Below are 13584 nucleotides of genomic sequence, written 5' to 3'. Positions count from 1 at the left end.
GAGAAAGGACTCCTGACTCCAACTGCCATGTCCTAAACATAAGACCACACTTCCTGTGTTACTAGATATGTACAATAGGGGACGTATTTGCTGGCATATCTCCATACATGAGTATTAGTTCCCTGTGCATGAGAACTGCATTTGCTTCAATTTAAATTATATAGAACCCTTCCAAACAGGATGGTGAAGACTGACACATAAATGCCTGTAACAAACAAACACACAGTACCTCCGCAATAGTATTGTAAACCACTCAGGGCTTAGCTACATGGTGAAATTGATCAGAATAGCTATTCTGGAATAAAAATGACTCTGCTTTGGGAGTGCACGAATTATTCCAGAACTAACTGACTCTTATTCCAGAACAGAGTGTCCACATGGGGAGCTATTATGGAACAGCTTGTTCCACAATGACTATTCCGGTCAATTTCCTTTCACAGACCTTAAGAAACAAAGCAACTGGCCAAGAAGCAGAAAATCTTCCAGTTTCTTAGGCATACTCTGAAATTCTGATTATCCATCAGAGCCTTCACTAACTGATTTCTTGTATTTTCCTATTTCCTCCGTTGCCATTTTCAAAGCCTACTCAACTCTGGGATGGAACATGATTAGATCAGCATCTCTCATCAGAGCTGGCGGCTTTCCATTGATTGCCAGCCAAGGCTTGTGTTTACTCTAACACACTCCTACATATACACAGTGCTATTAAGGTGACCCTTTGGGGTGTTGTATCACCATGGCAGCATAGTGAGATAATTTCCTACTCTCAGATTCCATCCTCTTTACAGAGCGTACCAGAGCTTTCAGGTATTCTGCACCCGGGCTGCGGAACGCTCTGTGGAAGAAGCAAGACAGTCTTAGCATTTCTCCTTTGCAGATTTCTGCCTCTGTAGCTCAGAGCTTTTGTTTCCAACTGAACACAACTCCCTTTCACTGGGTTTCTTCGTCATTTGCAAGGCGCAGACCAGCATACTTTGTTCTGTATTGCAACTACATTTCCCTTCTTCCACTCTGCTCCTTTTGTGCTCTCACTCTCACAAGGTGCTGTCCTCTCTCTCAGGTTATTGATTCCAAAACAAAGACGCTGCTGTTAGTCAAAATTAAACACGTAACCCGAGCTAGAAAGGTGTCAAGGTGTGGCAACACAAGCTAAAATAAAAATCTCTCTCTCTTCATGCTCTTTTACCCGGTTCATGGAAGGGAGACCTTTGGGGACTGAAAATTTCTTCCTGATTTAAAGAAGCAAGATCAGCACCTCAAAGTGGAGCACTCTACACAGTCACACAAAATGTTATAACATGTCCACTTTCTGGGATTAAATCATACCGAATCTGCTATGGTAATGGGCTTCTACACTCGTATGTCAATTTCTATTCTTCCATAGACTGCTGGCAGAAGATTAATAGTGGCCTCAGGTTGCTTAAGTGGCTGGTAAAATGCCCAGTTCCAAATGATCGCAATGGTTTAACTTCACTGACACTGTAACCCTTTCAATTCTTAGTTCTTGAGAACCAGAAACCAAGAGCCAGATCCTCAACAACTCTAACCAATGCCCTTATGGAGAGGAAGCAACAAATATGGCTTTAGGCCACCATTATGGTTCTCTGATCCCTGAGGCTGCTAGGGAGTGGTTAGGTAACCAGAATAATTTAGAGCAGCTTCCGGACTGCTCTAATTTATGCTATCCGGTGAACAGACTCTTATGGGTTGTCATGAAGGTGAAAGATCACTGGATGGAACACAGCGTGTTCTTCTGACAGGGTACTGGGAGAGGTTGGTGTAAAGCTGGCTAAACCGGCTCTCTGCGAGCCAGGGACTTTCTTATACCAATCCTTAACTGAGTTATTAGGGCAGCTTTGTGGACACTTTCCTAGGTTTACTCCTAGAGGAATTCTGTGCCACTTTGCAAGCGCAGAATTAACGTCCCCCACAGATTTGTTTTCCCCCGCAGAGTAATTGATTCTGACGGGGAGGTGAAGGGAAGTCTGCAATTACACCTTTCACCCACCAGAGGCTGATGTGGAGCCAGAAGAGAGGGCTGCTGGCTCACTGACTGAAACAGCCAGCCACAGAGAGGGAGGAGACAGAGGTACGGGATATGGACAGACAGAGCGGGGCACACGGGGCCACTGGGGAGGGTCACACAGATTGCGGTTCAGAAGGGCTAGTGGCAGAGACAGACTGGAGCGGGGATACAACAGCTAGTGGGGTGACAGCATTTAGCCACAGGCTGAATGAGAGTCAGGGGTGCAGAGACACAAGGAGTGGGGGAGAGGAGTGGCTGAGTGGGGGTGCAGGAACACATGGGGATGGTGGAGGAGAGGTGGCTGAGTGGGGGTGCAGGGACACGGAGACAAGCAGACATGTCTGACTGAATGGGAGAGGCTAAGGATCAGCATGGGGGAAGCTCCCCAACTCCCTAACAATCCCCCGCCCCAAAAAAAACCCAAACAAACAGCCAAACTGTTCCATACTATTCCTACTCACACCCAACAAACCTCCAGGTTCATTCCCAGACTCCTTCCTAGCAATTACTTCCTTCTCCCTCAGCTACCCTGACTTCCCCAAGTCTTTGCACTGCTTCTGAGAGGTGTCAGAAATACATTTCTGTATTGTAGTTTAAATGAATTATTACGTTATTAAAATGCCTCATAAGGAATCTATTTGTCAAAAAAACATTCCCTGAATCTTTTGTTACAGACACACACACTGATGGATATTTTGAAATAAATTACCAAAATAATTGAAACTGGTGTGATTATACTGTGTTATCTTGACAAATAAAATATGCAGAATTTTAAAATATGGTGCGCAGAATTTTTATTTTTTTGGCGCAGAATTCCCCCAAGAGTACAGGTTGGAACACCACAAAGAATTTGTCCCCACAAGTGAATATTTAACTGCCCAGCACACTCCTGCTACATTGTAGTAACTTTCTGAATTTGGCTTCAATATTGAGAGGGATGAAGCTGAATCAGATCCAGAAACTCAGAGCAACTTGGCTGCATTTAGCAGCAGGAAAACCAGGAGTTAATTCTTGATTTCTAATCCAGCTATTACTCTTTTTTTTTCTTTTGTTACAGCATTAGAAATGCACAGTACATACTGACTCACGGAAATAAAGCGCATGAAGTAACTAGAGGGTTTCAACTACACACTGGACAAATGCTGGCTCTGTTTAAAAACTGAATCAAGCTATAGAGGATGTAAACGCATTCTCCAAATAAAAATCCAAGACACAAAAATCATCTCTTAAAAATAAAAAAGCACTGGGACATTTCTAACTCAGTAATTTTAGAGAGACTTGTATAAGAAGTGACAATACAAAAATAAGGACTATGTGCACTAAATGCTACACTGGCTGCTTAATTTAAAAGTGATGTAATGCAGTAGTGAAACACACAATGCACAGGAACAGGGGAACTGCCATACCAGATCAGTCCAGGTGGTCCAGTATCTGTCTCTGATAGTGACCAGTACCTGATGTTAAACGAAACCTCACAGCACACAGTTATGGAATAGCCTAGTTTCTTCTTCAGCTTGTCAGTAGTTTGCTTATGCACTGAATGATGAGGGCTTATAGCTTTTCTTAAAAAAAAAAAAAAAAGGTTTAAATCCTTTCTAATGTAACTGTGAATGTTCTCATCTAGAGAGAGAAGTGGAATTCTCCTAACTCTTGACCTTGATGATCTCTTGTTGGCAGTAAGTTCCATAGGAGAATTGTGTGTTGTGTAAAAAAATATTTCCTTTTATCTATTTTGAATTTATTCTCTTAATTTCATGTGTCTCCTTATTCTTATATTATAGAATCAAAGAATCATAGAAGCGTAGGACTGGAAGGGACCTTGAGAGATCATCTAGTCCAGTCCCCTGCACTACTCAAGGCAGGACTAAGTAATAACTAGACCGTTTCTGACAGGTGCGGGTCTAACCTATTCTTAAATACTTCTGATTATGGCAATTCCATAACCTCCCTAGGCAATTTATTCCAGTGCTTAACCACCCGGACAGGAAGTTCTTCCTAATGTCCAAGCTAAACCTCCCTTGCTGCAATTTAAGCTCATTGCTTCTTATCCTATCCTCAGAGGTTAACAAGAACAATTTTTGTCCCTCCTCTTTCTAACAATCTTTTATGTACTTGAAAACTTATGTCCCTCATCAGAGATCTGAGGACACAACATTATTGGCTGAGAAAATCCAGCTACGGGACAAACTTCCAGAAGAGATTAGGCAAATCCAGAGTCTGTCTTTACCTTCCTCTTCGAAAAGGTCTTTCCACCATAAGACAGTGACAACACTGACACCCCTTCTAACCAAAAAACCCAACCAACTCATGCCACCCACCTCCAACCAAGCCAAAACAACAACAAAAATCTCAGAAACAAATCAAGCTTAAAAAATAAACAGTAAAAGTAAATTAATATTTTTAAAAAGTCCCAATCAGAGTTTTACCCCACAGAAGAAAACGTGTGAGAGACTCCATAAAGTCCACTAGGGACTTTGCTACTGATATCAATTTTATACAGAAGGTGCATGGTTACTACAGTGCTGGGTGGGAGTATAAAACCTGCAGAGACATTGATATTATGAGAACATGTAACTGGAGCACCCATAAGAACATAAGAATGGCCCTACTGGGTCAGATCAAAGGTCCATCTAGCCCAGTATCCTGTCTTTCAACGGTGGCCAGTGCCAGGTGCCCCAGAGGGAATGAACGGAACAGGTAATCATCAAGTGATCCATCCCCTGTCGCTCATTCCCAGCTTCTGGCAAACAGAGGCTAGGGACACCATTCCTGTCCATCCTGGCTAATAGCCATTGATGGATCTATCCTCCATGAATTTATCTAGTTCAATATTCTATATACATACCTCTATCATGACCTCTCTTAATTCCTTTCCTCGGGAGGCTAAAATTTTAACATACTGACCCATGCATGTGAAAATAGGGCATCATAACACAGGCCTTACAATTCTACCTCTCCCTTGGTCACTGTTAGTTTCATAGTTACTGTTTCTTCAAAGGCACTTCAAGTTACAGGTTATTTTACTGTAGTTGCTGTCATGAACTCCGACAGAACAATATAATAAAGCTAATGGATTTTTAAGCAAAGAAGTCATTTACAGGATTATTAATGGGGCTCAGCTCGATGCTGCTGTTCAGTGTAGGTGCAGGTAATCTAAACACAACTCACTTGAGTGTAAATATTTAAAGTGGACGGTACATGTGGGAGTGATAATGAATTTTATATTTGGTTAATAAATTCTATTGCTTTAAGCAAATAACTTCCCAACAGCCATCAAACTACTTGCCAAATATGCTTTTAATTATTATAGAAAAAGATAGCTTCATTGAAATTTAAACCAAAGGAAATCTGGACTGGTCTATCTCAGATGGATGATACTTATGGAATAAACATTTAATAAAAAGAAAAAATATCAGGCCATGCAGAAACTAACAAATATTCTGACATGTGCAATATTCTGGTTTAAAAACCTGTCCTTTTATGGATAAGCTGCTGCTTTGATTGGCGCAGGAACCGCCTTTCTATTTCAGCCAATTATTCAATTAAGGCTTGAACTTGAATGGTGATGACCACCTTCTGGGAATTATTCATTTCCCAGCAGGGTCCACAGGAGCTGAGAGCAGCAATGGAACAACAAACAGCTGCACTAGCATCTGAAGTGCGCATCTCCATTAATAATCTGCTGTAAGAGGAAACAAATCACAGTAACAGAACATTATCGCAGGGTCTCGGGCTGGGACCTTTGCCTTGTTCTGTATGTCCCATCGCAGCAGCTGAGATTGGCTGGGATGCTGTGGCTGCTGCTGGGACTGGAAGCAGAGCCTTCTCATAACAGACTTCTCTCCTGTGGAATCTGTTCCTCCAGTCCTAGCAGATCACCAAAGTTAGCATGAGTATTAGTATGGCAGTGAAGATGTACGTGAGGCTTACCTGGTGACCTAGTATGGCTTACGTACTTTTGTAACCGTGTGACCTGAATGACACAAGATGCCTATCAGCCCTAGCAAATGGAACTAGAGAAATATTTATTCAAGTAAATATCTTAAGATTTCACAAGCTTTGCAGGGTCAGGCCTAATTAGTACTTGGCTGGGCAGCCTCCACAGAAAGCCTAGGGTAGGTAATTCAGCAGGGTGCACTCGTCTCTCAAGCCAGTTCTGACAATGGAACTGCGTGGGACAAAGGGCAATTTTTTGTGGGAGGAGACATAAATCCAATTTTTTAACTGCTTGTGGTGATTAAAAATCTTATGGTTCTTTTCACAAGAGTAGGGATGTTAATGCTGGCGTCCTAGCTAAAATCCTAATTGGTTAATTACACTCTGTATCCCTAAACTCCCCATATAACTTCACTTAAATATGGAAGTCTTTATGACCTGGAAACCCCTTGGATCAGGGACCATATTCAGCATGAAGACACAGAGCTCATGAAATAAAATAAGGTATTCAGCCCCTGTTGTTGTCCACCCCAGGGGTGGCTGGAGTGACTCCCAAGTCTGAGAAGTGCTTTCGGAACCTTTGGGAGAAAAGGTGCTATGTAAACGTATGCTCATGAGGTGACCACTGCTGTCTCACGCTGTTCTATTCCCGTGACAATAACTCTTAAAGAAACAAGCTAAAGTATCTTATAAATTCACCAACAAGTTAACTCTCTTCCCTATGTCATATTAGATATATCAGAACTTTACCTTCTCAAAGTAACATGCAAGCAAGCAGTTCACTTCCTCCTCTGTTGTGCATTCCAAAAATCAATCTTTCTGGTACAGTTTTATTTACATACTATGAGAACCGCAGCCAAACTGATGCTTAAACCAACTGCATTTATGGAACCCCCAAAGCATCTTTGCCACGTTTGTGTTACTTTATGGCACTTTCCTCTTCTCCCTCATTTTTCAACATTCTGATTAAGCACAGGACCATGATTTTGCAACAGGGACAATGTGGGGGTTGGTTTATAATATAACACATACAGCAAGTCAAGTTCAGTCATCATCAAATCCCCAGGATCTACCCAGCGGCAGCCATGCTGGACAAGCCATAGGTGACCAGGAGTCTGCTGGAGCCTCTGCACCAGATTTCATAGTTTCATTACTGAACAAACTTCTGGCATCAAGGACTGGAAAATTCCAGCCAAATACGTTCTGCCTTAATGAGCAAAGACTGTATCATCCCTCTCGAAATCTCCACTCCACGGAGATTTTTTATGGCTTTGGCCTTATGTGATTGAAGTGGGAAGCTACATTTGTCTAATCCAGACTGTGGCTTTTCCAGTCCTCCTAAATTCTTATGTGGCCCCAAGCACAGCAATATCAGTATGTCTTCAATGAGCGTTTCCCTTTTCCTTGTCTGCAGATAAGAAGCAAGCACTGTGTTTTGGTCAACCATATGAATGAAAGTGAGGCTGCCCAAGCACGACAGCCTGAACAAAGAGGTGGGTTTTGCATGTAGCTCTGAATGGGGTCAGATTACTCAGCCTTAGTTCATCTGGCAGCGAGTTCCATAGTCCTGATCCCACTCCAGGGAGTTCTGTCTCCTGCACCCACAAGTCTCATCCTACTGGTTGGCAGTTTCACACTGCCAGGGGATGTAGCTGTTGTGAGAGGCCACCTTTATTTGACTGACAAAAAGGAAACTTGGTGTGTAATAGTAATTCCTTTGAATTCACTAAATCCAGCAGTGGGCAAACACCCACATTACAATTTAACTGGTGGCCAAGCACTTCCTGAAACACAGCTAATCACTGATGTCTGTTCAAACCTGGCAGCTTTGCAACCCTTCGGGAATTAGTTCTAGATAAATAGCTCCCTAAGTATATAAAATGCAGTTTTAACCTGGAACATTCTATTAAATTAGCCAGGTTTTATCCTTTATTTCAATTGTTAATCATTTCCAAGGTATTGCCTCCATCCATTTACCCAGTGACAATTCCTAACCGCAAGTTCTGTACCAGAGACATGCTGACCTTCGTCTATTCAAATACTGCAATCATCACATTCAATAGTGTTTGTACAGCAGTCTGAACGCAGAAAGGACTCAGCATTACAATGCTATTATGGCCATTTTAGCAGGATGGAATATCACAAATGAGGATGATGCTAATGCTTGCATTAATGGCTAAGAATAATGCAGCATTCACTTTGCACTTAAAAAACCCCTTTCATCAGACAATCTAAAAGCCCTTTGCAAACATTCATTCTCCTAAAACTGATATGTTGTCAGTTATCTCCAGTTCAGAGATGGGGAAAGTCAGGCACAGAGATTAACACGTTCAAGTGCACATCTTAAATCAGTGGTTCCACTAGAAATTCAACCCAGGAGTCCCTGCTCTAACCATTAGTCTGCAATGCCACTGACCACTATAAAAAATTTCAACCTCAGAACATAAACTCAGTAGAGATAATGAAAGCAGAACTGTCTCAGAATCAGACTTTTTTTAACATTGGGGAGCAGAACTGGCTGTTCTGCTAACTGTACAAGAGAGGCCTGTTGGATCAAATGAATCTGTTTAAATCACACAGTTTAAATCTCATCCAGCAGGTAGCAAACCTCAACTCGGCTGATTTCTGGGCAGGCAGGGCTTGCAGTAAGGCAACTCTCACTGAAGACCTGCCCCAAAATCACTGGAAAGAGAATGCTGGCTGCATTTGCACTCTGACATCATCTTTTGGTACGAGAGAGTGGAGGGTTTACGTCTTGCCCAGATGGCTAAGGGTCACGGACTCCACAAAGAGAGGGGCAGAGAAAACTTAGATCGGGACAGGAGAATGGATCAGGAAGCCCCAACTTCTCCCTGGAAGGTACAAGAAGGGTAAGTGGGGAAGACAAACAACACGTACTGGGTTAAAAAGGAGCAGGGCTAATGTAGCCAGCACAGAGCAATAGATACCGATATGTAATGGAAGGGAAAAGATGAAAAAGGGAACAGAAAAACTCTCTTATTTTGCGTTTGTACAGTGCCTGGCAAAATGGGGCCTTCATCGCTGCGGGGCCTCTAGGGGCAAGTCTACACTGAAATTAAACACCCGCAGCTGGCCTGCACCCGCTGACTTGGGCTGTAAAACGGCAGTGTAGATGTTCAGGCTGACACAGGAGCCTGAGCTCTGGGACCCCATGAGGGGATGGGAGGCCCCAGAACCCAGGCTCCACCCCAAGCCTGAAAGTCTCCATGGCAATTCTGCAGCCCCGCAGCCCAAGCCAGCTACCACGGGCCAGCTGAAGCGTTGAATTGCTGTGCAGATGTACCCTACGTGCTATTGTACAGAAATAAATAACGAGAAAGGGAAAATGAGCACAAAAAGGAAAACAAACAGGAAGAGAGGTGATGAGGGAGATTTAACAAAACACACAATGCACATCAACCAGATTTCCAGCTCCACAGACACCGTTAGTTGGTATGGCATAACAAGAACTCAATTCCCAGCAGTCTAAAATGTCTGCTCAAGTAATCAGCACTGCTGTTTTCCTCATCCAAGATCAAGCTGTTTTGCTTCTGCCCCGCTGATATTATAGTGCTGTGACAACATGACAAGCTCTTTCAAGCAAGGATACATGGCAGCTGCATTCCAAAACAGACAAAATAAGAGATTTACCCAGAGATCAGATGCAGACCTCAGAATTCTACAGTGTGTTCCAAACTGTTGTTCCATTGAATACGAGGTGTAGCCCACAGAGACTGTGGGTCCAGCATGCAATGCTTCATTTCTGTTACAGTCAGTGTTCAATTCGATAAAAATGCAGGATTGCATTCTGGGACCTGTAGTCTTCAGGGCTGCACCTCCATAGTTAATATGTTGGTAGCTCTGCTTCCATTTTGTGCAAATCAGGCTATTAGCAAGTTACCTACATGAACTTTGGTAGGGAACAGTTTGGTTTCACCTGCACTAGCTACATCCTAGACACTGTCTGGAATGGGTGGATTCCTTCCACCCTTCTCTAACGAGCCAGCTCTGCAGCATTACTCACAGAGAGGCGGTCCGAACAGCACTGTGTCCAGGGCTTTCAGCTGCAGCTTCTGCCTGTGGCTCCGATCAGTCATTTTCAGTACAGTTCCCATCATGGTGGCGTTGTTTATTGCTAACCTACAGGGGAAAAAAGAGCAAGCGGTCACATTTCAATCTGGAAATGGCAATGGGATAAGGATACCAGAGCCTGAGCTCTTGGAGGAGAAATACAATGAACAGGACCAGGGCACTGTCCTCTCAGGTACCAAGGCAGGTGGAAGACCCTTAGAGAACTCAAAATTCAGCCTTTGAAGCAGGCCAGATATTTAAAAAACAGCTTCCTTGGCAATCAGGTGGGTATTAGCACAAGATTCAGAAAGTGACAAGTGCCATTTTTTTCAGTTAAACCTGGAACTCAAAGGCATTTGCCCCCAGACCTACCCAAATCTCTATCTGGCCACACCATCCATCGGATGCTTCCTCAGCTCCATATAGCTGGCAACTGGCACCTCATCCTTTGCACGGCCAACACAGGAGAGATCTCCCAGATGGGAGAAAACCTGATCAGATCAGCACACCCAGGCTTTGGAGCAAAACATGCACTGCCACAGAAGCCTTATTTTATGACCACTTACAACACCTTCTCCCCACCCTGCCTACAGGCCCCTTGTTAGGAAGGATGACCCTGGGCTTTCCGTCTGTTAGCCCCACTCCTAATCCAACAGCAAGTGTTTCTGTTGAGCAGAATGAGATTCCACAGCTCTTGTTTATTATTTGTATTACTAGAGTACCTAGAGGCCCCACCCAAGACCAGGGCATAGGAACATAAGAACGGCCAGACTGGGTCAGACCAATGGTCCATCCAGCCCAGTGTCCTGTCTTCCGACAGCGGCCAGTGCCAGGTGCCCCAAAGGGAATGAACAGAACAGGTCATCCTCAAGTGATCCATCCCCTGTCATCCACTCCCAGTTGCTGGCAAACAGAGGCGAAGGACACGTTAGGCATGGGGTAGCATCCCTGACCGTCTTGGCTAATAACCACTGATGGACCTATCCTTCATGAACTAATCTAGATCTTTTTTGAAACCTGTTACATAGTTTTGGCCTTCACAATATCCCCTGGCAATGAGTTCCACAGGCTGACTGTGCATTGTATGAAACAATACTTCCTTTTGTTTGTTTTAAACTTGCTGCCTATTCATTTCATTTGGTCATATCTGGTTCTTATGTTGTGTGAAGGGGTAAATAACACTTCCTGATTCACTTTCTCCACATAGCCATGATTTTATAGACCTCTACCACATCCCCCCTTAGTTGTCTCTTTTACAAGCTTAAAAGTCCCAGTCTTTTTAATCTCTCCTCATACGGAAGGGTATTCCAGACCCCTAATCATTTTTGTTGCCCTTTTCTGTACCTTTTCCAATTCTAATATAGCTTTTTTAAGACAGGGTGACCAGAACTGCACGCTGTATTCAAGGTGTGGGCATACCCTGGATTTATATAACAGCATTATGATATTGTCTATCATATTATCTCTCTCTTTCCTAATGGTTCCTAACATTCTGTTTGCTTTTTTGACCACTGCTGCACACTGAGTGGATGTTTTCAGAGAACTATCCACAATGATGCCAAGATCTCTTTCTTGAGTGGTAACAGCTAATTTAGATCTCATCATTTTGTATGTATAGCTGGGATTACGTTGTCCAACACGCATTACCTTGCATTTATCAACATTGAATTTCATCTGCCATTTTGTTGCCCTTTGAGATCCCTCTGTAACTCTTCGCAGTCTGCTTTGGACTTAACTATCCTGAGTAGTTTTGTATCATCTGCAAGTTTTCCCACCTCCCTGTTTGCCCCTTTTTCCAGATCATTTATGAATATGGGGGACACCACAATTTACCTCTCTCCGTTCTGAAAACTGACCGTTTATTCCTACCCTTTGTGTCCTATCTTTTAACCAGTTACTGATCCATGAATGAATCTTCCCTCTTATCCCATGACAGATTACTTTGCTTAAGAGCCTTTAGTGACGACAGAACTGTGCTAAGTATTGTACAAACACATAAGAGATAGTCCTTGCCCCACAGACAAGTCAGATACAGGGTGGGAGAAAAGAAAGATTATCCACATTTTACAGATGGGGAACTGAGATTCAGCGAGTTGCCCCAGGTCACAGAGGGAGCCAGGAACAGAATCCACATCTGATTTGTCCTATTCCAGGCTTTAACCACAAGGTCATACTTCCCCTACGGTGTAGCCAGGTCCTGTTGACTGCAGGAGAGAGAGATGAAATCTGGGATTCAGGTCAGTGTCTCCCATGTGGTAAAGTATAACCTTTTCCCCGTAAGTTCTTGCCCTACCCGAACTCCCCCTAGAGCATATCACACCCTCTCCTTTCCTTCAGCTCACATCCTCTTACTCATCTCTGTGCAGAGGGCCAGTGCAAAGCCTATGCACCTTATAAATCCTCAGAACAGGCCTTAAGTGGTGCAGGCCTTGTGCTGGCCCCTCTGCTCCAGGAGGAATTTCACCTGCCGTTATTTAATCCCATAAATATGTTCTCTCTCTCTCTCTCTCTCTCTCTCTCACACACACACACGTAAGTGAGAAGATGCAATCGGCACTAACCTGGGCATGGCATGTCCACTGAGCTGCAATTTCCTGAAGGTTTCTTCGTACTGTGGCAGTTCTACATAGGTGATTAGCCACTGCACCACCTCATCAACTGTCCAGTTATACACTGCGAGGGAAGACAAAAAAACCAAACAGCTGAATCCTTTTCTTGTGGAGCTGAAACTCAGTCAGCTGGCAGCACCAACACATCTGCTATCTTCATAGACTCATAGACTCTAAGGTCAGAAGGGACCATTATGATCATCTAGTCTGACCTCCTGCACAACGCAGGCCACAGAATCCTACCCATCCACTTCTATAACAAACCCCTAACCTATGTCTGAGTTATTGAAGTCTTCAAATTGTGGTTTGAAGACCTCAAGCTGCAGAGAATCCTCCAGCAAACGACTCATGCCCCACGCTGCAGAGGAAGGTGAAAAACCTCCAAGGCCTCTGCCAATCTGCCCTGGAGGAAAATTCCTTCCCGACCCCAAATATGGTGATCAGTTAAACCCTGAGCATGTGGGCAAGACTCACCCGCCAGCACCCAGGAAAGAATTCTCTGCAGTAACTCAGATCCCACCCCGTCTAACATCCCATCACAGACCACTGGGCATACTTACCTGCTGATAATCAAGGATCAATTGCCAAAATTAATTGCCAAAATTAGGCTATCCCATCATACCATCCCCTCCATAAACTTATCAAGCTTAGTCTTAAAGCCAGATATGTCTTTTGCCCCCACTACTCCCCTTGGAAGGCTGTTCCAGAACTTCACTCCTCTAATGCTTAGAAACCTTCGTCTGATTTCAAGTCTAAACTTCCTAGTGTCCAGTTTATATCCATTTGTTCTTGTGTTCACATTGGTACTAAGCTTAAATAATTCCTCTCCCTCCCTAATATTAATCCCTCTGATATATTTATCTAGAGCATCATACCCAACACCCCAGGACAGAAGCTTCCCCTGCTGCATCCCTCCCTTTCTCCTTCTGTACAGTAAAGATA

General features: G+C 43.6%; 1 protein-coding gene across 4 annotated transcripts in view; it reads right to left on the bottom strand.

The window, feature by feature from the left end:
- STIM1 (stromal interaction molecule 1) overlaps positions 1–13584 on the bottom strand; it is a 173770-nt gene that overhangs the window by 50232 nt on the left and 109954 nt on the right. For all 4 annotated transcript variants that reach the window (XM_045023808.1, XM_045023819.1, XM_045023826.1 and 1 more), the window contains 2 exons: positions 12595–12706; positions 9987–10102 (listed from right to left, as the gene is read on the bottom strand). In XM_045023808.1, the coding sequence (XP_044879743.1) occupies positions 9987–10102; positions 12595–12706 (228 nt within the window). The remainder of the gene's footprint in view (positions 1–9986; positions 10103–12594; positions 12707–13584) is intronic.

Source organism: Mauremys mutica, chromosome 1 (genome assembly GCF_020497125.1).
Source record: "Mauremys mutica isolate MM-2020 ecotype Southern chromosome 1, ASM2049712v1, whole genome shotgun sequence".
NCBI classification, from domain to species: domain Eukaryota; kingdom Metazoa; phylum Chordata; order Testudines; family Geoemydidae; genus Mauremys; species Mauremys mutica.
This window is presented reverse-complemented; position numbering and strand designations above follow the sequence as displayed.